The sequence below is a fragment of the Typopeltis vanoorti genome, chromosome 17, assembly GCF_054136105.1.
Source record: "Typopeltis vanoorti isolate ZY-2024b chromosome 17, IOZ_Tvanoo_1.0, whole genome shotgun sequence".
NCBI lineage: Eukaryota > Metazoa > Arthropoda > Arachnida > Uropygi > Thelyphonidae > Typopeltis > Typopeltis vanoorti.
Window position 1 is genome coordinate 9,504,166 of NC_143565.1, and position 23,485 is coordinate 9,527,650.

General features: G+C 37.3%; 1 protein-coding gene across 1 annotated transcript in view; it reads right to left on the reverse strand.

Annotated features, from left to right (window-relative positions):
- LOC150097128 (uncharacterized) overlaps nt 1-23,177 on the reverse strand; it is a 165,816-nt gene extending 142,639 nt beyond the window's left edge. Inside the window, exons 1-3 of the mRNA XM_090407590.1 lie at nt 22,986-23,177; nt 15,985-16,091; nt 5,927-6,090 (exon numbers count right to left, since the gene is read on the reverse strand). Coding sequence (XP_090263716.1) covers nt 5,927-6,090; nt 15,985-16,091; nt 22,986-23,177 — 463 coding nt within the window. The remainder of the gene's footprint in view (nt 1-5,926; nt 6,091-15,984; nt 16,092-22,985) is intronic.
- Between the last annotated feature and the right edge of the window lie 308 nt (nt 23,178-23,485).

Sequence of the window (23,485 nt, forward strand, 5' to 3'; positions counted from 1 at the left end):
GGCGTTAGCCTGATTTTTTTTATGCAGTTATCAGATACATTAGTTAAAATATGTTTGAGTACTGTTACGAATACTACTAGTTTAATTTATTGAATAATTTCAACTTGCTCTTAACTATACAAGTTTTGCTTATATCTGTTTATCTTTTCCAATTTTCAATTGCGCTCTTTGCTGAAAATTGTTGCTTAAAAGCTATAATGTCAAGCATATTACGTCTATACGTTCTTTATTGCGAGTACAGTTATTCTTTTCATGCTCCATATCAAATTATAGTCCTCCCCCTATCCTACTATTACTACTGATTATCGTGCAAAATTCGTCCAGCCGTTTGAAGTATGTCTTAACTTCCTCACTGGCAGAAGTGGACGAAATATTCAGACACCTTTGGAAATTTTATGGATCAAAACATCATCGGCATTTTGCTTTTCAATTAGCCTCCTCAGCCATTCATTTCTTAACGGTAATGTAGAGCAATTAGCCGATGAACTCGGGACCTCTGTGTAACTTGACTTGAAGTATGGAGTATTACTTGGAATTTCTTGATTGCTCATACATATTTGAACTTTTTGTACAATTGATTTATGGTTGTTCTCAAAGAGTAAAACGAATTCAAGTAATCTGATATCATTAGCAGCATGTCTCCTGCTCCTCCTCCTCTACTGTCATGTATATATACTTTCTTGGTGTGCTTCTGATAGCCTGTAGTCACTAATGCCTACATAATGAGCACCCAATATACGAGTATTAACCAAGACAAAAAGCCTACTCATTTCTTTCTGATACTCCAGTAGTCGTGTACAGACATAATAAATTACCTGCATGCTCTTTGCATACACTTGTCTATGGTCTGCATGACACAGTTACAACTTGCAGATCTGTCTTCTTTTCTAGCGCCGTATTTATGCAGACATCTTTACCCATGCCTGATAGGTGCAAAGCAGAGGAACATGAAATTGTTTTCTCTTCGTAATCTTTTTCATAATAATAAAATAATAATAATAACCAATACTATCGTTAACATATTTACCTAACATTGTTCCTCTTACACACGATTCCTCCCATCAAAATTCAGTTTCCCTGACTCTCTGTGTTAAGTGATATATCAATTAATAATTTTTCAAAACTCGAGATGCCAAACGCATTCAAGTGTAGGCCTTTCCTCTTATACAAGTCCAATCTTCCTTCAAACTCACTCCATACATCCAAAAACTCGCATCCATTCCTTCTACGCACCTACGAATCGAATCGTTTGCCATCATAGCCCTTCTTCTTAATTCATTTTCATCATACCTAGGAAATATACTAACAGTTTTTTACTTTTTCACTTCTTCTATCAAAACTTTCATGTCCTCTCTCGTACTGAACTTATCGCTAATTAACTCGTTAGTGCCTACCACAATTGCGATGTCATTTACTTTTCTCTTCCGTTTTTGAATTGCTTGCGTTATATTTTTAATTTTTGCAATAAAGATATATTTTGATTGTCAATATTTCTTTTTATTATAAATACATTCCAGTATTTTCTGTATTCGGCTGCATGAGACCTGTACTTCAGCAAACAATTCTAAATATAATATGATATTATGATTAAGTTAAGGGATAATGAATCCCTCATCATTTATTATCCCCTTAACTTAATTTACGATGCAGGAAAAATCGCCTCTTGGCTCTTTATCATGATATTATGATATTATTATGATTACGATATAAGAAACGTATGATATTATGCAAATAGAATGCTATCGTGAAACTACGGCTTCATGTTGCTTCTGTAATTAAGTAATAATAGAAAATAATTAAGCTTATTTTGTGATAGCGCCACCTCCTCCAACTAATATAACCTCTTTATGGTATCTTCTTCTTCTTCTTCCTTTTATGTATTATGCCTAGTGGCCTGTTACGAAGCCGTCCTTTAAGCTATCTTCAATAAATGTAATTTATATATTAATAATATTATCTACATTTTACAAAAAATTAAAAAAATCAGCTAACGCCTTTTATTCCTTTACAGGGAGTAGGCGAAGCCTTTATACCCTATCTCGCTTTTGGAGACTGAGTGGGCATTTCAATCTCCACCGTCAGCCAATCAGAGATAGCTGGCCCATGTCTATAACTAATTATAGCGGCCACCGATGAAGAGGCTGTCAAACAAGTGCTGCCATCTCTTGGTACCTAATCCTAACAAGATATGTCACGGTCTGAAATAATGTGGGTACTACGGTCGATTTTCTTGAGTTTACGGACGATAAACCAGAGTTTCCGGAGGAAAAACCCGCTTGCTCGTGCCAGAGATCGACTAACTCGGGAATCGGTCGAAGAAAGGCTTAGGAAAAGTTCCTCCAGTCGGCGACTAGACTTGAACTTAAGTCATTTACATTATATATAAATTTTCCATTGGTCGGTAAGAGGTAGCTCCATCACAAAATAAGGTTACCTATATTCCATCAATAATAGTATATTATTTTTTAAAATAAAGTTATTATGTGATCATGACCAACCCTGTACAGGACCAGGCTGTTTTGGGGCCAGTTTCTCTTTCACAATTTCTCGACCTTTTTGTTGCATAAATCATGTCAAATTAACAACAGGCACATTCCTCTGTAATTCTCACATTCAGTTTTAATTCCCATTTTTAATGGATGGTACTATTCTTTCTTTATTTATTTATTACAGGCGAATCCAAGTAGGAGGGGGCTTAACATTACTTTTCAGCGTATCAAGAAGTCTATGTAACCAACAAATCTTCAACGTGTTCTCATAAGGTTCATTCCATAGACCTGCTACCATCTTGGTCAATCGCCTCTGGATCCTCTCCTCTTCATCACCAAGAAACCCTGGTGGCCAGATCTTAGCGCATTAGTCAAGATGAGGACTTATTAAGGCTCGAAAAAGAGGAACAATAACTTGCTTGTCGTCTTTGCTGGTCAAAGTATTCTTCAGTAACCAAGTGATCTGATGAGCTGCTTTAGCCAATTTTGCTATGTGCCCCCTGACTTAAACTCCCTCTTCACTAACACTCCCAAGTCTCTGGCTTCGTCATTTTCCTGAAGTACACTTCCACAAAAATGCATAACCTTACACTTTGCCATATTAAACTGATATCCATTCTCCTTTGCCCAGTCTGCCAATCTATACAAATCATCCTGCAAAATTTTGAAATTATCTGTATTTACTTTGCTCTACCCAAATTTGTAGATTGGAAAACAATTGAACATTTCCTCAACCATCAACCAACATCCATATCACCAACCCTATATCCATCTCCATGTGCTGCAGTTTACTGATTAGAATTTCATGTGGTATCCCGTAAATGGCCTTTGCAAAGTCCAGCAGTTTCAATGTGAACCCATTACTTTTATCCAACTCAGCTGTCACTGTATTATAAAACGTGAGCAAGTTACTGGACATGATCTACCCTTCACAAAACCATTCTATCCTCCATACAGTATCCCATTTTCATCTATCCATTCCTGTTTTTTGCTCTTGACTAATATCTCCAAAACCTTGACAACGATTCCTGATATGCTGTTCGGTCGGTAATTTGTAACAGCAGTATTCGAACCTCCTTTATGTAATTTAACTATTTTCCTCTCTTTCCAACCCCTTAGGACTAACCCAGAGCTGAAACTTAAATTGCACAATATGGTCAAGGAAACTGACAATTCCTTTATCAGTTCCCTTGAAGACTCGAGCTGGTATACCATCCAATCCCACAAATGTATTTACATCAAGGTTCTGTAATATACTATTCACCTCCATTTCATTCACTTCAATTCCTGTATCAGCCATTCGTTCTCTCATTCCTGCAATCACAGCCTGGATGATATACTCTTGCAAAGTGTTGGCTTAGTAATTATACTATTTCAGTTGATTCAGGTTACCTACCTGCCATCGGCATTCCTTAAAATGATTTTGCCATATGCATTTTTTTCTTTTACTTGCAGCATATAACAACTGTTTCAGATTCTCTTTAGCCCGCATTGCTAATTTCCTTTGATAGTCTGCTTTTGCCCTTCTTACTACATTAGTTACCTTCTGGCCTGTACCTTTTACTGCTCTAGGTATGTAGTCAGCCATTACCTCCCTCAAACACTCTTTTACCACTTCCCATGCACAATCAACATCCAGCCCTTACAGTTTACATGCCATTTCACCGATCCAAGCAATCTTCTAAGCTTGTCATACTTACCAGCCCTATAATTCCACATACACCCCATCTTAATTGAACATTCCACACATTTAGCCACCTCCCAGGTCAAGACCATAAGATCACCCTTAGCATTTGACGGCAACGTGGTCGTATTGGTTACAGACAAATTCTCAGATGCAATTACTAGGTCAAGCACTCTCAAACTCCTAGTATATTCCATTACATGCTGTCTCAGGTAATTATCCCTTATTAACTACATAAAATCCATTTTCCTCCTCCCACATGTCCTCTTTTTCTTCCAATCAATGTTACATAGTTGAAATCCTCTATCTGTCCTCCACTCATTGAATCTATTTGCCAATTCATATTATCTCCATCTCTATCCCCTGGTCTAGCAGCATCCAACTGTATAATTTGTTCTGCTGGCATCAATCTCAAACCGGATTGCCTCAAATGTGTTATTTTCACTGGCCTGCAATTGAACGTCTACTCTCTTTGATTGCAGCTCATTGGCTATCATTAATAACACTCCTCCCCCATCATTTTCTCTCTGTCTTTCCTGGACACACTCTACCCTTCACATTCTATCCCACTAACTATATCATCTTCTATCAGACATGTCTCACTAATGCCAATAACTCTTGACCAGGATGAACTAACCAATACCAAAAATTCTTCTTACTTCTCAGGTCTCATCCATGCATTGTTCCTAATGACAGATTAAAGTTGATGGATAATCCAGGAGCTTGCTGTATAGACCAATCATCGAACTTTTCTACTTCCGACTCTGATAAGCAGGATGGTAATCCTAAACGAGAGAGGACATTCCTCTCTACAGTAGGAGATTCCGAACTAACATTCTGCTAGTTGAAGAGTAGAGACGATATCTACTTGGTCGAATAAAGTAGATGAGAAAGATCATGGTTAGAACTATTGGTGAGATTTCAGGGTATACAGATTAATCAAACTGAAGTGGTAGTTGTATTACATGGAGATGTTCCATTCTAAATTATACTTACAGTTGCAGAAATTCCATCCAGTTCTCGACCACCATGATTTGAGAATATTATGGCCGACGCTACTCCAGAATCCGCAGCTCTTTCAGCATCCTCCCGTAGAATAAGCAGATTAAACACTTTAGAGAAATCTTAGAAAATGAGTTCATGTTGTGGACCAGTTATGAGCAAACTACGATACAGAGAAAAACTTTGATGCCCTATAAGAGCAAGTGAATAACATGAAAAAAATGATTTTCATGTTATTAATAACTCAGTTGACAAATCGTTTTTTTTATTTACAAATTCGTACAATTAAATATGCACCAAATAAGTACAATTGAAATGCATATGAAACACGTTCAGCCCTAAATCTTATTTTAAACTGGATTCCTTTACAGTTGTCTTTTTCTCTTCGTGTTCAGAGAGAGAGCTGCCTACTCTCTTTGAAGAGCATGGGCTTTACACGATTTTTTTTAATTTAGAAAAAAATTACGCTTAAAAAAGCCTGTAACTCTTTGATATACAAAGTTGTTTGGTTGATCTACAATTTATTGGCACAGCGAGAGGAAAAAGTGACACTGTGCCATTAGAAAGGTCACAGCGGTACACAAGATAGATATAAAAATTAGAAGGAAGCCTTTGTACACTTCTGTTATTCTTATAGTGGTAATTTAGGTTTGATTTCTTTCTTAGAATAAGAATCACTGAAAACGGAAAGCAGATTTATTTATTATTATTAAAATGATTAAACATTGACATTAGCATAAGAAAATCGTACCTGTGAGAATTCCCTTCAGAACAATAGGAAGTGTGGTCACTGTTTTCAGCCATTGAATGGAGTCCCAGTTGATGGAAGTGTCTTCTAACTGGTAGATTAAGTTCCTCAGTTGATCACTGCTTATGTTCCCAACATGCTCGACGGCATTGCGATAAACAGGAACGCTGGAGAGATAACAGCATGTTCATGACAAGCATCTGTTATAATAAATGCTCTTATGTGTTATTGGTGAGGGCGCTCTGATCGATTGTGAAAAACAGAAGGGAAATTCACCATTCAAGAGAATTATTTCTTCTGTACAGTTGAACTGTTGTTCAGTCAGTTCATTTTGACTAAGCAACACTGATTAATCTGGAACAGAAAAAAATTTGTTCACTCTGTCCAGTAGGGTGACCAACTTTTGAACATGAAAATAAGGGAGATTGGGAGGGAGATTACAGTGTGAAAAATTAACGCTAGCTCACCTGCAGTGTTGTTTAAGTCCTTAATTGTGTTACCCAAAAAGAGATTCAAATTCGAAGAAGTCTTCACATCTTTCTCTCTCCGTTTATGTCCTTCAGTGCTAGAATGTTGCTTGCAGTCATTATTACCCCCATGGGCGATATTGAAGTCATGTTTACATAATATACAATTAGCCTTGAACGTTGGACGGCATGGGTTTTAGCCACGAGCACTGTTATTTCTATTTCTTCAGATAAACACACAAATAATTTATTTTTTTGGTCTTATGGCACTTGATGTTCAAGGATACTGAAAATACTTTGGGAACGAATGCAGACACAACGGCTGGTAAGAACGCAAGATAGGAAACAGACAAACAAAATCCGGAAGTGTATATCGAAAATCGTCAGAAACGATTTGATTATTCTGAATGGTATCGATTATTAAAATGGCGCCAAAGATTACAAGATCAACGCAACGATAAAACATCTTTGCCAGAACCAGCAAAGGTTGGTCGATTGGTAGAGCCTCTGCTAATGGCGCACGCAAAAAGTTAAGCAAGTTTGAGCGCGGATAGTAGTTGGAAGTGATAAATCGTTCGATGCTGTTGGTACACTCTCCCTCGATGAGTCTTTGGAATTTCTGGAGGTATCATATAATAATAATAATAATAATAATAATATTCGTTGGCCAGAATAGAATTGTATCGATTAGAATTTTCCGAACTATCGATATTAATGTCAAATTGTATTTGGCAGTTATAAAATATGCATTGAAAATTAACAACAATGATTGATTATGAAAAATATGGGAGTATTTGAAGATCAATACGGGAGCCGGGATGATCCAAAAAAATTAGCTAAAATACGGGAAAGTCGGTCACCCTAGTGTCCAGTTGTTAATAAGTTAAAATTCCAATTAATCGCTGTTGTTAGTAATTATGCTTACATTAAAATAAAATAGAGTATCACGTGCTCTACAAGAATATCGGGTTGACATAAATTACGGTATTTTTTGTGCACACATCAATAGTTTGTTTAGCGTTGCCATGACATCAGCTTGTGGTCTCGCAGAACGTACACGCGATTCTTATGTAGAATCGCATGTGGAAGCAAAAATAGTCGTCTGACTACTGCTTTAGCAAGTTTATAAAAAGTTAATGGAAGATAGAAGATGTGGCCCCATGTTAGCGTGATGCTACGAAAAAGGTATTCACTGTGTTTTCACTAACTTTTAATGATGTGTAAACAGCACTAGTAAATTACTAAGAAAAAAAATTCTTATTCGATATCTGAAGGTAACACAAACTTGTTTTTCAGATCATTAATTCTCCTCTCTGATGCGATGGAGTCAAGCGTGACCACAACGGCCTTGAATCCCATTTCTTTAGCTGTCTCAACGATTTTCTGGGTAATATTGCGATCTCTTATGATGGATATTTGCATCCCGAACACACCAGATGGCGCTGCGCTCACTATGTCGTTGATCGATGTGGAAGACAAACTGCACACTATCATGGTAATGTCGGCCGACTCCGCCGCTCCATAAATAAATAAATAGAAGATGTCACTGTATGAAATATGATACGTGAGGGAACTGAATTGAAGCAGTCAATTGACTACAGTAAAAATAAAAGGTCTTCCTCACCTTTGGCAGTTGATATTTCGCATTCGAAAGGAACAAGCGATGGTAAGCAGTTGGCGAAATTCCCAGCGGAAAACGCATTTTGGTTCCCAAAAGCACAACCGAAGGATCAATCGATGTCACATTTTGGAGGCCGTGTGGTCTCAACCTGACCTATTATAAGCAAATACGGAATTAAATAGGTCATAATCCAGCACATTTTAAGCTGGATTGAATGCATTTAGTTTCGACAAATATCAATAAAGATGATTGTTTTAGGATTTCATCCAGATGAGAAGAATTGCACAAAATTCCGACTGTATTGTTCATAAAGATTATGTCTGCACTGGCAGTTATGTAATCTTCACAAAAAATAACTTGCGAGGCCTAGTGAATCACTTTGCTTGAGAATATGTTTCGGCTTCGGTATGAGATGACCAAAATATTTATGAAGAAAGCAGCAAACTTCAAATTTATGTTTCAAGTGTGTAATCTGACTGTATCAACAATATACCACAAACGATACGTACAGTTTTTCCTAAAGATTCTTCTTTTATTACACGTAATCCATTTGAAATTTGCATGTTTACACACCCGTTTGGAGCTTACTGATGGGATTCTTCCAAAGTCAAATTTGTTTACAAATTAAATGGTGGTACTGCATTCAAATTTGATCTCAGGACTGAACATCGCTTTGTCTATTTTTACATAAAACCTTTATTATTTCCTCTCCATGTGTTTCAAGGTGTTCTTTTTACAAACATTTCAGTCTTCTAAATGTACGTCATCAAACAAAGTTAATCGCACCTCCATCCGTCAAAAGGATACATCAAAAAGTTCATGCCAATATTTTCTGTTTGACATGTTCCTATGAGAGACGAATCCTTAATTTTGTACTGGTTTCGGCAAGCGATGCCGCTGCATAGGCTTCTAAGAGCATTCCGTCAATGACATCGTATCTGCCCTTGTTCAAGCTGCAGGATTCAAAAAGGGTGTTTGTAAGTTTTGTCACAGTAAGCGGGATTTGTTGATAGATGCTTCTTTATAAGACGAGTGACGAAGGGTTTCCCTCGCGATTTTGTTCAATCATAGAGGCGATGTGTGAGTGTGTGTCTCTTGACATCATAAAGCAAAGGCACTTCGGACAGCAGTGAATTCGTTTATTTTGGAGAACTTTGACGATTCGGACTGAAAGTAACAAATGCTCAAGTGCTTTCTCAAAGCCACATGTCCACATCATCCTCAGTCTGAAGTTCTCGGCAGACCACTTATTTTGAAATCGATGACCTCAAATACCATTCCAGATAACAACCTGGTGAAGAGAGAGAGATGTTGCTACACCAATCACGTACATAGGACGATTACGATAAAAGGAAATGCTGATTGAGGTAAAAGGCATAAGAAGGATAGATAGAATAATAAAGTTCAATGGACGAACTACAACTGGTCAAACGATTGCACTTTAATTCAGCATATGTTACGAATAGGATTTGTGCTACCATTGCAGGCTTGTTCAACAAAAAAAATAATCAGCTATCGATAAAATGGACAAAGGGATGTTCGGCACTGGTCAGGGTTAGGAGATTTGATGCATCTAAGGTCAACTTTCAAGTAAAAACTTGAAAGCTGGCCTTGGAAAAGAAAAGAAAATAATGAATACCTACGACATCTTTCCCGAAATAATTTTCTGCAACTATTGTGTTCATCGGGGTCTGTTCCAGTGGAACACTGAAGAAGATGGCAGAGTTCACCCTCTACTCCTGGGAATTTTCCAAATGTCTCAATTTTTCAATTTTTCTGGACATCACGCGAGCCCTATAACCGTACTTTAGAAGTTGGATAAGCACAAATTAGATATGGAATCTGTGTTTAGAGATTTGATTTGATTTCCACAAAGTACCACTTGAATGAGAGCAACCCGGTCTTCAACACCACTCACTTCATGTAAACTACTTTACTGTTTAACGGAATTCAAGAGATTCTATTCAACAGTAAGCATTCGATTATTTAATCTTCATCCCTCATAGTTTAACCTGTCTTGAGTAAACACTAAGTACATATCATAATATTAATTAGAATTTCAACTGAATTGCATATCAGAAATTGTAGAATTGTGGCTTATATTTTATGGTACGCTGGTGTTCAAAACCTAAGGACTAACACTATTTCTGAAGATGACCACGACCACAAATTCAGACGACTCAGCATGTGACAATTTGTACAAGTGACGATTTCGAATAGAAAGCAGGTACACATTCAAATTTTCGAATCGCGCGCAAAGGAGTCACGTGGTAGCACTCGACATGATAAAAGGCAAAAGGCTGAGCTAACCGAATTGTGTTTGAAGGAAGCGCTTTTCATAAAGGAATAAAGTTACAAACTTGGATAGCTTATAATGTGTCAAAGACATCATCTAGATGATGTTTAAATATCAGTAATTCTGAGGTCCTCTTCAATCTAGATGATTTGATGCACGAGAGAATTATTGGGAAGCTCGAAGAAGACCTCAGAATTACTGATATTGCCAGAGAGTTTTGAATCTCACATGGCGTTATATCCAGGCAGCGTTTCAAACCAATGGAATGTGTTCCAGACATTTGCTAAGAGGTCGCCCTTGCTCCACCATGGAGCATGAAGACAGATTCTTGGGCATAACAATAAAATGTAATCGACGACCATGGCCAGTCAGCTTGCAAGTAAACTCCATTCAAGCACAAGTAGAGATATCTTGACAAACTGGAAAGACGTCCACGACAAGTATGCATATACGTCCGAAGGCCTGTAGTCTGCATCGCTTTATCCACAGCTGATCATAGAGAACATTTTCAGTGGTGTTTTATCAATAAAAATTGGACAAGACACCATTGGGCTAATGTGCTCTTTACAGACGAGAGTGCTGGGAGTCATGGTGAAGGAGAGGCAACCCTGTAGAACTCGTTTAGAACCCAATAGGGAGACGCATTGCCACTTGTACAACGTTTAGAGAGAGAGAGAGAGAGAGAGAGAGAGAGAGAGAGAGAGAGAGAGAGAGAGAGAGAGAGCTGAATCGCAGTTCGCGGAGGGGTATATTCCATATTGAAATGTCTCTCCGCATGGTTTTCTGTAAACAGCGTGCATTACTTCCTTAACTATGCCCTTAGGAACTTCGTAGCTTTTGCCCAAAACGTATTGCAATTGAATTTGTAAGAAATTAATAACACATTTTTTGTGTAATGTAATTTATTAGTATGCTGACAATAAAGTTATGTCCACATTTGACTGTAGGCATGAACATTTTTTCATATGCAGGCAAAAATGTAGTTCGTCCTTACCTTTTGAACACCAGTGTACCATGTGCATGTAATTTATTTGAGAAAAAGTTAATAATAATAATATTAATAATAATAATAATAATAATAATAATAATAATAAATATATTTTTTATTGATTGCTAAAATATTTATACATACAATAAACATCTTGTGTGACATTGCACCTTATAATTTTACAGTTCAGCACTAAGTGCTGCAATTCCTGCATTGGATTTCAATTAAAATTTTTAATAATACTTTTTTGCCTTTATATTATGTATTTACAACACATGTTCTTCTAATATTAACAATGAAGATTATACAGAATTTTTTGTATAATTTTTTATTTTTTTATTTTATTTTTATTTTATTGTTTTTTTTTTAAGTGTGATTAGAAAGAGTGATTATACATACAAATTTCTGCATTTGCTTGCCGCACTCATCTACAAGGATTACTTGTAGATGAGTGAGGCAAGTTAATCCCACCTACTTCGAAGCTTGGGTTAGCTTTTATGAAGAGAGTGGGATTCAGCCTTCACTATTTGTGTTGTTGCTACTGTTTATGTATGGGATGAAGGCATTGGATGCTGGTGATTTGTGATGTGTATATTAGTGTTAATGGTTTCTTAACTTTGTTGGTATATTTCCCAGAGTTCGTTTTTTAATGTTCTGTAGTTATCTACGTGTTTTAACTTTCTTGGTAGGTTGTTCAGTTGCGTGGGTATCTGATGTTATCTCACAAAAGAACCGTATGAGTTGTTGAAGGGTGTTGGGATGTAGAGAGTTGTTGTAGGTCGTGTTATACGATATGTGTCTCTGTTGTTTCAATAGATGATGTTGAAGTAATTCCTTGTTAATGTCATGTAGTGTTTCAGGTTTTTAATGCTCAGAATTCTGTGTCGGATATTGGTTGTTGCGTGTAAGGTGTCCAGATTACTGTTGACACGATTTTCCTGTGTAGTGTTTCTAATTTTGTTAGATGGCTGTTTGATGTATTTGTATAGACTGTAATTCCGTATCTGAGTAGGGATTCGCAGATACCGTGATATAGGAGTTTTTTATGTTGGGTGGAATAATGTCTTTAACTTGGAAGAGTTTTGCTGAGATGATCCGGAGTTTGGTGTGTAGGTAGTCTATATATTTTGTCCATTTAAGGTGGGAATCTATATAGAGACCGAAGTATTTTGCGTGTGTTACAGGTTTGATTTCGGAACATTGACAGGTATTTTTGTTGTTAATGCAGCGGTATGTGTGACAATATATCGATAGTGATGCGGGGCGTATGATTCTTGGGTTGTGTATTATCAACATTTGTGTTTTGGTGCAGTTGATTAGAATTGCGTTTTGGTGGAAGTATGTTGTGATTTCGTTTAAGTCTTGTTGTGCTTTGCAGAGAGCTGTGTTAACGTCTGTGTGGATTGCTAGTAGTGCAGTGTCATCTGCGTATTTAAAAATTTGACTTCTTATGGATATGTTATGAACATCGTTAATGTATATGTTGAATAGAGTGGGTGATAATATGGCAGCTTGAGGTACACGGTGTTTTACTTGTATACTCCGACTGTGACATGTACCTATTTTTGTTACTTGTGTTCTGTTTGAGAGGTAGTTCTTGAACCATGTATGCAGTGTTCTTCTCATACCTATTGAGTATAGTTTGGTGAGTAGTATGTCGTGTTCAAGTGTGTCAAATGCTTTGGTTAGGTCCAGCAGTATAAGGACGGCGTACTTGTTTTTATCGAGAGCTTTGTTTATTGTGTCGGCGATGTCTTCTAATAAAGTAATGGTGCTTTTTGTTTCCTGAGAACCGTATTGGTTTTGTGAGATGATGTTGTACTTCTGTAAATAGTTCTGTAGTCTGGTGTGTGTTATTTTTTCTAGAATTTTTGAGATGACTGGTAGTGTAGCTATTTGTCTGTAGTTCTGAGTATCGTTTCTTTTACCATGTTTGTATATTGGCGTAATTACTGCAGTTTTTAGTTGTTGTGGAATAATGCCTGTGTCGAATATTATGTTCACGAGTTTCAAAAGTATTGGATTTATTTGTTCAAAATGTGTTATAAGGTCTGTAAGTCTTATTTTGTCTATTCCTGGAGTGGTCTTTGGTTTCAGTTTTAGGGGGTGGAAAATACATCGTTTGTTGTTGACTTTGTGTTGGTAGTTTTTTGTTGATCGATGGTAGTTTGTCGTTTTTGAGTTGTGTGATGTTGTTTGTGAAAGCATGGTTGAATGAGTCTGCTAATTTCTCTTGATTTGTGTCCTGACCGAAGCTTTTTGCTATAAAATCTTGTGCTGAAGTTTTCTTTTTTCGGGTTACTAATTTGTTGAGTGTAGCCCAAGTTTGCTTAATGTTGTCGTTATATTCCATGAATTTTTGGAAGTAGTAGCGTCTTTTTGCCCTACGAAGTTTTGTTGTTAGTTTATTTCTTGTGTTTTTGTATAAGGTTTGTAAATGTGTGTTACTGGGTGACTTTTTAAGTTTTTCCCATAGATTTTCTTTTTCAGTAATAGTATTTAGTATGTCGTCATTTATCCATAGAGTTGTCTGTGTGTCGCCTCGTTTGTGTATGTTTTGTTGCTTTTTTGTATATTTCTGTGAACTTTAGTTGAAAATTCTCGTATAATGTTACAGGATCGTTTATTTTAAGTAGGGAATTCCAGTCTGTATTTTTTACTTGGTTATCGACAATGCTCTTTAGTATGATCGAATTTTGTCGACTTTTGTGGTGGTGGGAGGGGGGATAGGAAACGTAATAAAACGAAGTTGAGACAAAGTAGTGATCGGCAATTTTTACGTTAATTACTGATGATGTATATGTATGGATGGGAGCCCGTATACTGATATGATCAATGCATGATTGTGTTAGTGAGTTATTGAGTATTTCTTCTGTTGTTGGGGAGTTAATGGTAGGGTTTATGTTTTACTGACTTGGTATCAATATATGTGTTAGTGGTTGAAGAAGCGTGGTCAAGAGTATTTATATTAATGTCTCTTATTAGGATGAGCCTGTGTGTTGTACGCGGTTCGATGCCGCTTAGCCATGTTTCTAACTCGTGAAGAAAACTGAGTGGATTATTATCTGAGGGTCTGTATATTGTGTTTATTGTGTATTTGATACTATTGTGGCTATTTGTGAGTTCCAAAATTAGTGTTTACGCATGTTCGAAGTGAGTTTGTTTTTCTGTCACATTGTATTTTTCTTTGATAAATGCCACAATGCCACCTCCTCTTTTGTTTGGTCTGCATAAGTTGTAGGTTTGATAATTATTTATGTTGTATGCGTAAATTTCTGTTTCGTTTATTGCAACTTCGGTCAGTATTAGCGTATTTATGTTTATCATGGTATAATTGAGCTGTGTTATCAATGTAAGCCAGTGTTTTTTTATACTTCTTATGTTTGTGTGTATGATTGTGAAGTTGGTGTTGGTGGAAATGTTGTCTGACCATTTCTTCAAAGAGTCAAAGACCTTGAAATTTATGTTGTCTGACTGGATATGTTCGCCTATGTTTGAGATCTGCATTATATAGTTCTTAAATGAGTTCTAATCTTATTCTTAAGGATGTAAAGAGTTAGTGTTTTATATTGGTAGGCTGTGTAAGTCGGATTCACTTGTAATTATGTATACTCGAGTGTTTTCATTCTTTCTCAAAAATATCTGGGAATTCTTTGTCCCCAGGAACTTGTAGTTTTTCTCTGTTTTTTTCTTCCTTGCTTGGTATAGAAGATTTTTGAAGTATGGAGTCCAGTGTTCTGTTATATAGATTGGTGTTGGGAGTTTCTTATCAGTTAGGATCGTTGTTGTCGGCCTTGTTTTCTTGCTTGCTGTAAGGATGGAGTCTCTCAGATTTCTGTTGGTAAAACGAGCGATGATTGTTAGCGGTCTCTCTTTATTTTTTGTGGGCCTCGGTTGATATAGGTGATATTGTGGTTGCGATTTGAATTCCAATTTTGCTGCCGATCATTTGCATTATGTTGCTTAAGTCTTCTGTATTTTCTTTCGTTATTCCCTCAATTTGAAGTTTTTTTTTTCTTTCTTTTTGTAGCATGTGCTCCATTTGACACTTGAGTGTGTTTACTTCTTTCCTCAATTCTTGATTTTCGCGTTGGAGTGTTTCATGCGTTTCTATCGCTACCGTTAATTTCGTCTTTATTTCTCGCACGGTTGCTAACATTTCTTCAGAGGTCTCGTTATTGAACTGTATGTAATGTCCATACTCCTCGAATTTTTTGTTAATTTGTTCCATGTGTGCATTTAATAATTCTTTCACCATGAGTTTAAATGAATCAAAGTTATCTGTAATTTTAGGATCCGGAAGCGGCTTACCTTGATGTGCGTCGTTACTTTTCTTTGGTGTCTGGTCTTTGTTCTTCGTTTTCTCACGGCACTGTTGACATCGCCATTCATAAATGGTGACATTAAGGTTTAGGCTGAGATTTTTGTAGTGTAATATGCTATCGCTCGGTGAGTTCTTGGATTCATTGGAGGACGTAATAATAATAATAATAATAATAATAATAATAATAATAATAATAATAATAATAATAATAATAATAATAATAATAATAATAATAAAACTTCTGAAGAGAAAGATGCGTCGAGGGAGACAGGAGAAGTTTGACATCAATTAAAATGCCATTTATTTGAAAAATAAATGTAATTTAATAAATGCAACAAGTACAGTTTAGAAATACGGAAACCAACCTTGAACTACTTAAACGATCCTTCTCGTATTTCTGTGCTATGTGAAACCTACGCGAAATCTCGAAATCTTGACGATTACGAAAGCGATCAGTTAACCGGCGTACTGCCTACTTAAATTAAAAACACCTTTAAAAATGGAACACTGAGGGCGCATGGGCAATATCGATAAAAACATGAACTAAACGGTAAATTGCGAAACTATCTCCACGAAGGGGGGGGGGGGGGGTAAATCAGTACTTATTATTGTACGATTTTAACAAAAAATAAAAATTTGCCATTAATTTTATATCAAGGGTTAAATAATATACAATTTAATATTTCCCTTAATATTTAAGAAAACATATTTATTCAGTTGTTTTTATATATTAAGTTTCATCGGTTATCTGTTTATCATACTAGTAGTGGGCGGTAGATGGCACTGTGTATGCAAGGCAGATTACGATTGTGTATAAATGGTGATATTAAGGTTTAGACTGAGATTTTTGTAGTGTAATATGCTATCGCTCGGTGAGTTCTTGGATTCATTGGAGGACGTAATAATAATAATAATAATAATAATAATAATAATAATAATATGAAGTATGTATTTTAAAACAGTGACAGGTAATGTGATTTTAATTAGGCTGAAACAACTAAGAGAGTCCAATTGTATCTTCTCAGTGCAATTCTGTGTATTATTGTGTGTATTTCCACAAATGTCTTGCTTAGCGAGATTAAAAGCAAGTTTTTGAATTAGGAGGGGGGGATTCCGCACAATTTTAATTCCGCGGATTGCGATAGTGAATTTTGACGGAATTGCAGTTTATTTTGCACCTTTCCAAATAAGATACATCAAAGTACTTCCGGACGATATTTTAATTCTGTAAATCAGATTTAGCTGGAATTAACTGACTTTCCTTATTGTAGTAATAGTGGAAGATGTACTGTCATTGTGCAATAGAGACTATCATTGGATCTGTCACTCAAGAAATAGAGAGATCACTGAAGAAACAGCAGGATAATGTTACACAGCGCTTGATGTCATATGTCATTTATCTGGAATGACATATGACAGAAGTTGTCAATCAATATCTTCTTGTCCAAAGTCCGCGTGATTTGGAGACAATATCTACAAACAATTCACTAAATCTTCGAAATAGGACAACAGTTTGATCAAAGTTCTCCCAAGAGCAAGAACCCACACTATTTTAGACAATGATATATTGTGTTACGGTTAGGGACAACTAGATGGCAGCACTTGTCAGTCGTCTCTCCATCCAATGCCATTCATAATTAGTGCTAATCTTTGGTCAAAGCTAACCAGTGTCCTCAGAATGTGCTAAAACAACCACAAATTATAGCTTTCTTAATCTGCATAAAGAAATAATTATTTCTTCTCTATTGCATATTGTACATATGTTTAACAAATACTTAGCATGTGGGAATCCCCCCTTTTTTTTGTTCTGTTTTGTTTTTACAGAGCACGTCAAGTACAAAAATTTAGTTGTCAATAATAACTGGAGGTGTCCAGGGGGAAAACAAATCCGAAGTGAAAATTAAAAAATAAAAATTTCCGACTAGATGAATTTTTTCTAAGCTTTTTTTTTTTATATTATTTTCCAGTGCTTCCGAGTTAGTCGATCTCTGGGGAAAGCGAGTTTTCTTCACCCTGAAACTCAGGTTTCTCGTCCCATAAACTTAAGAAAATCGACAGTAGAATCCACACTATTTTAGACAATGACATATCGTGTTACGGTTAGGGACCACGAGATGCCGGCACTTGGCAGTCGTCCCTCCATCCAACCATTCATAATTAGTGCAAATCTTTGGCCAGCTATCTATGATTGGCTCCCGGAGGAGATTGAACTGCCCATTAAGTGCTGAAAAGTTAGATAGGGCTAAATGCCTTCAGTATCTTCATGACCAAAAATCCGCGTGATTTGGTGACAATATCTACAAATAATTCACCAAATCTTCGAAAGAGGACAACGGTTTGATCAAAGTTCTCCCAATAGTTAAGTCACTCATTAGGGAAGAATTCAACCACACTGTCTTCGACACGAATAAAATCACATGACCTTAAAGAAATATAGAAGCTCTCTTTTTGGTTAGTGATTCCTGTAATAAACTTTGGGCACGTTAGTATATTAATACATAATGTTTAATAATAACCATGTATTTTTTTTTAAAAAAGATCCCAATGCAATCTTGCTAGTGATCACATGAATTACAAGATAGAAAACCGGACTGGCATAAACGTAACAAATCGCGAACAGTTTAAGCGAATGTCTAAATTAATGTCATAAATAAGAGAAAGAAGATCTCAGTTGATCTCGTCATGCCTGGATTATATCAAAGCAAAAGTAACTTGGAAAAAGCTGTCAGCGATGTGTAACATTTTTACTCCTCTTATACTGGGAGTGTAGTACAAATTAAACATTTTAATGTGCTAATAGTATGAAATCAAACGACTCTTACCTTTGTGCTTACAACAACAACAACAACAACAACGTTACTGACCTAAAGGGTGAAGCAAATGTTTTTCATATTCCTCGCTATCTGGTGAGGAAACTGTGAGTGGGAAACATTTATGAGCCTATTCTGAATTGTCTTGAAGATTAGTCATCAGAATTGAAGTTTAAGATGACTTTTGGTGTTTTATGTTTGAAGTAATTTGTTGCATCGTAATTTGAATCAGTTTGTTAGGGTGCAGAGATGCTTTTAAAAAGAACTTACTTGCTCTAGTCTGCACGAAGGTGTAAATATAGAGGACATTTGTGTCCCGATGAAGTTACACAGTTCGTACGAACCATGGTGCATTTAGGATCATTCTTAAGCATTTATTTTGCACACGTTGTGACTTGAGAATATTAGTATTAGCGGTATTAGTAATATTAGTATGGTTCCAAGCCGAAGAAGCGTAGGTGAGTATAGGACCAATCATCAATTTATATATAAGTAGTTTCATTCTGGTGTTCAGCTTACTGTTCCTGTTAATTAGAGGATAAAGCTGGGTTATGGGTTTTGGTGTCTTTAAACAGAGAGTCTTGATCGTGCGGACAGACTTATGTGTTCGTCGAACATATTGTTTATTATTTTAACGGTATATATTGGAACACAGAAACTAAGTAAATAATTAATTTATTAACTTATTGCTGATATTTCGCTGGTGTTATAACCAGCATCTTCAGAGCACAAAAACACTGTTTATCACAATACGCGAGACTATAACAGTATGGTGTACTTAAACAAAATTGTAGCAGCAACACAAAGACTAGAGTCCTGATTTTGGCGCCCTCTATCTGAAAAAAAAAAGCTATCACATATTACTAGAGTCCTAGAAAGGTGCTAGTTTTTTCTTAATATGACTGTCTCCCAGATCTTAGGCAAGTTGATACAGCCATATTTGTTGATATTTGGAGTGTGTTTTAGGGCTTCTGTCGCCTCTAAGAACAATCTCTCTGATTTATACGGGTTTCTCTGTAGTACGTTTGTGTTTTTCCAGTTGATCCTGTGTGCAGGGGTATCCAGAGCATGGTCTGCTAGGCCCGACTTCCCATAATGATAATTCCGGACGTATCGTTTATGTTCGCTGATGCGGATGTTCACAGTTCTTCCTGTTTGACCGTAGTAGGCTTGATTACATGAGCAGGGTACTTGGTAGACTCCTGGATGTGATAAAGGAGGAATGCTGTCCTTGGGTGAGCGGATGAGGGTGGCTAATTTGCTACATGGTCTGAATGTAGTGCGTAGTTTATGTTTATTGAGAATTCTTGAGATCTTTTCGGATGTGCCTTTAATGTAAGGGATGGTGACTGTTTTGTTGTAGTTCTCTGTGGTGGATGGTGGGAGGGGTTTCTTAAGAGTGTTTAGTATTTTGTTTATTTTATGTGGATTGTAGCCGTTGGCCAAGAAGGTGTGGCGTAAGTGAGTCAGTTCAGCAGTAAGAGCCTTGTCATTGGAACAGATTGCTCTCGCTCTATGGGTTAGCGTTTTTAATATGCCATATTGTTGAGAAGGATGATGGTGTGATTGTTTGTGTAAGTATCTACCTGTATGTGTGGGTTTTCTAAAAACTGAAAATGATAAGGAACCATCTGGAAGACGTGTGATAAGTGTATCCAGGAAGGACAGACAGTTGTTGGCTTCCAGTTCCATAGTAAAGTGGATTTTTGGATGTTGGCTATTTAAATGTGCTAAGAATGTTTTCAATGGCTCTGGGCCATGTGGCCAAATAGCAAGCACATCGTCAACATATCGTAGCCAAAGTGTTGGTTTGAGAGTGGCTGTATTGATTGCTTGTTTTTCCAGGTGTTCTATGTAAACGTTGGCTAGAGGGGGGGAAGGGGGGAGAGCCCATGGCTGTCCCATCTATTTGTTTGTATATTTTCCCTTTCCATGTGAAATATCCTGCATGTATTGTGAATTTGAATAGTTCAAATATATCAGGGGGGAAGTGTGACTTCAGTAGATTGAGGGTTTCTATTAGTGGTACATTTGTGAATAGTGAAGTGATGTCAAAGCTTACTAATAAGTCTGAGCTTTTTAGGGTAAGGTGTTGTAAGATGCTTTTTAGGTGTGCTGAATTTTTGACAAAGGAGGGAGAATTGTTTGTGAGAGTGGCTAGTAGCTTCGCTAAATGTCCAGCCAGTTTGTATGTGGGACTATTTATACTGTCCACAATTGGGCGTAGGGGTGTGCCTTGCTTGTGAATTTTTGGTGCTCCATAGATCCTCGGTGTTTTAACATGGGCTTGAGTTTATTAACTGTGTCTTTGGGCCAGGAAGTGACTTTTTTCAATAATTTTCGTGCCTTATTCTTTTGTGCGTTGGTGGGATTGCGATCAATAATTTTGTATGTTGACTGATCTTGTAATAGTAGCCGTTGTGATTGTAGCCGTTGGCCACACCTTCTTGGCCAACGGCTACAATCCATATAAAATAAACAAAATACTAAACACTCTTAAGAAACCCCTCCCACCATCCACCACAGAGAACTACAACAAAACAGTCACCATCCCTTACATTAAAGGCACATCCGAAAAGATCTCAAGAATTCTCAATAAACATAAACTACGCACTACATTCAGACCATGTAGCAAATTAGCCACCCTCATCCGCTCACCCAAGGACAGCATTCCTCCTTTATCACATCCAGGAGTCTACCAAGTACCCTGCTCATGCAATCAAGCCTACTACGGTCAAACAGGAAGAACTGTGAATATACGCATCAGCGAACATAAAAGATACGTCCGGAATTATCATTATGGGAAGTCGGGCCTAGCAGACCATGCTCTGGATACCCCTGCACACAGGATCAACTGGAAAAACACAAAAGTACTACACAGAAACCCGTATAAATCAGAGAGATTGTTCTTAGAGGCGACAGAAGCCCTGAAACACACTCCAAATATCAACAAATATGGCTGTATCAACTTGCCTAAGATCTGGGAGACAGTCATATTAAGAAAAAACTAGCACCTTTCTAGGACTCTAGTTATATGTGATAGCTTTTTTTTTCAGATAGAGGGCGCCAAAATCAGGACTCTAGTCTTTGTGTTGCTGCTACAATTTTGTTTAAGTACACCATGTTGTTATTGTCTCACGTATTGTGACAAACAGTGTTTTTGTGCTCTGAAGATGCTGGTTATAACACCAGCGAAATATCAGCAATAAGTTAATAAATTAATTATTTACTTAGTTTCTGTCTTCCAATATATACCGTTCAAATAATAAACAACAGAGAGTCTTGATATGGGAGCTGAAAGTCAATTTTCTGTCCAGTAGTACGCCAAGATATTTGACCTCAGTTAGCCATGGAATTTTTGTGTTAAATAGGAGGATGTCTCCTTTAGGAAGGATTGATCTTCTGGAGAATAGCACGACTACGGTTTTCTGAGGATTCACTTGGAGTCGCCATTTGGCGAAGTATTGTTCGATTAGCAAGGTTTTCCTGCAGTTTCTTGATGGCCAAATGCGGCTTCAAAGATCTGGCTAATATCGCTGTATCATCCGCGTATTGGGCTTTGATAGATGACAATGAGTTGTGAGGGATATCACACATGTATATGGAAAACAGAATCGGTGTCAGTAAGGATCCTTGTGGGACTCCAGCCAAGATGCGTTTTTGTGTTGATATTGTACCGTTTATCTTAATTTGCATGCGCATATCATAAAGGTATGATTTAATTAGATGAATTATTCCCATTGGTATTCCAGTTGATATCAGTTTGTATAGCAAACAATAATGCCAAACCTTATCGAATGCACTGGCTATGTCAAGGAAAACAGCCCCAGTGTATTAACGCCAGTTGAATCCCATGGTGATATATTCCACTAATCTGCATATTTGTTGCGTGGTGCTGTGAAATTGATGGAACCCAAACTGCTCCTCAGGAAGAATGTTTAGTTTGTGTACTGATTCTTGGAGTCTGATAAGAATAACTTTAGATAGAGAAGCGGTGATAATAGATGTCAAATTTGAGTATGGTGCTGGCTTATCCTGTTCCTGGGTTGCCTTTTTAGTACGAACTACATCTGGATATGTCCTTGTCAGTTGTTGTTGAGTTGATCTTTTAAAGACCTCTGATTTTGGGAGGTGGGTTTCTGAGCATTTTTGCTGATCTTTAGGTGGCAGTGGAGCTGTGGCCTCTGGCATAGACCTGCTGGGGGAGGAAGGGAGTCTGTTTCTGATTGTCTGTTTTTTGGGTTTTGAATACAACCTCTATAGTTGTTTGTGTGAGGGCCGCAGCATTTAGCCGGTGTGGTTTTTGGCTTTGTGCAGGTGTTTGTGGGGTGGTTCTTTGCACATTTCAGGCATTTGTACTCTGCCTTGCAGAGTCTCTGAGCATGACCAAATCTTTGGCACATGTGGCAGTGCCCAGTTGAAGCTTTCTTCCTCAGAGGCTCTGGGGTGATTCGAAGTCCACATACTGATCTAAGGTCAGATATTTTTATAAGCTTTGGGATCTCCACTCAAACCAGAGGCATGTGGATTTTGTCCGTTCTGGGCATCCTACTGACCTTGATAGGTGGTAGGTCCTGGCGACGGAGGTCGGCCTCTATTTCATCTGTAGCACCCCGTAGGACCACCTTCAGATTTCTCTCCGAGCCAAGAGAGAAGGTGTGGTATTGAGTATTGCTTGAATCCAGCTCTTTTATCAGTTTTCTGAAATCTGTTACAGTAGTAGGCTGGATTTTGATGCCATCATCCATGTTTTTAGCTGAGATGTACTGTATCTGTAGGTTTGTCATAGTGGGCCTTAAGTCTGTGCATTTTTTCTTTTCTCAGAGGACAATCGATGGCACCCTCTCTTTAGGGAAGGCCGAGGGATCGGAACTGGGGGTGTCTTCTTCCATACCAAAATCCATCGGAGGTTCTGCTTCTGTGGTTTTCCGCTTCTTGCGGGCACGGACCTGTTCAAAGTCTGGGGGAGTGGAAATCACTAAATCTAGCTTCTCCTCTGTCTGGGCTGTGTCCTCGTACTCCTCAACTTCTCCTGGCAAGGAATAGAAATTTAGGC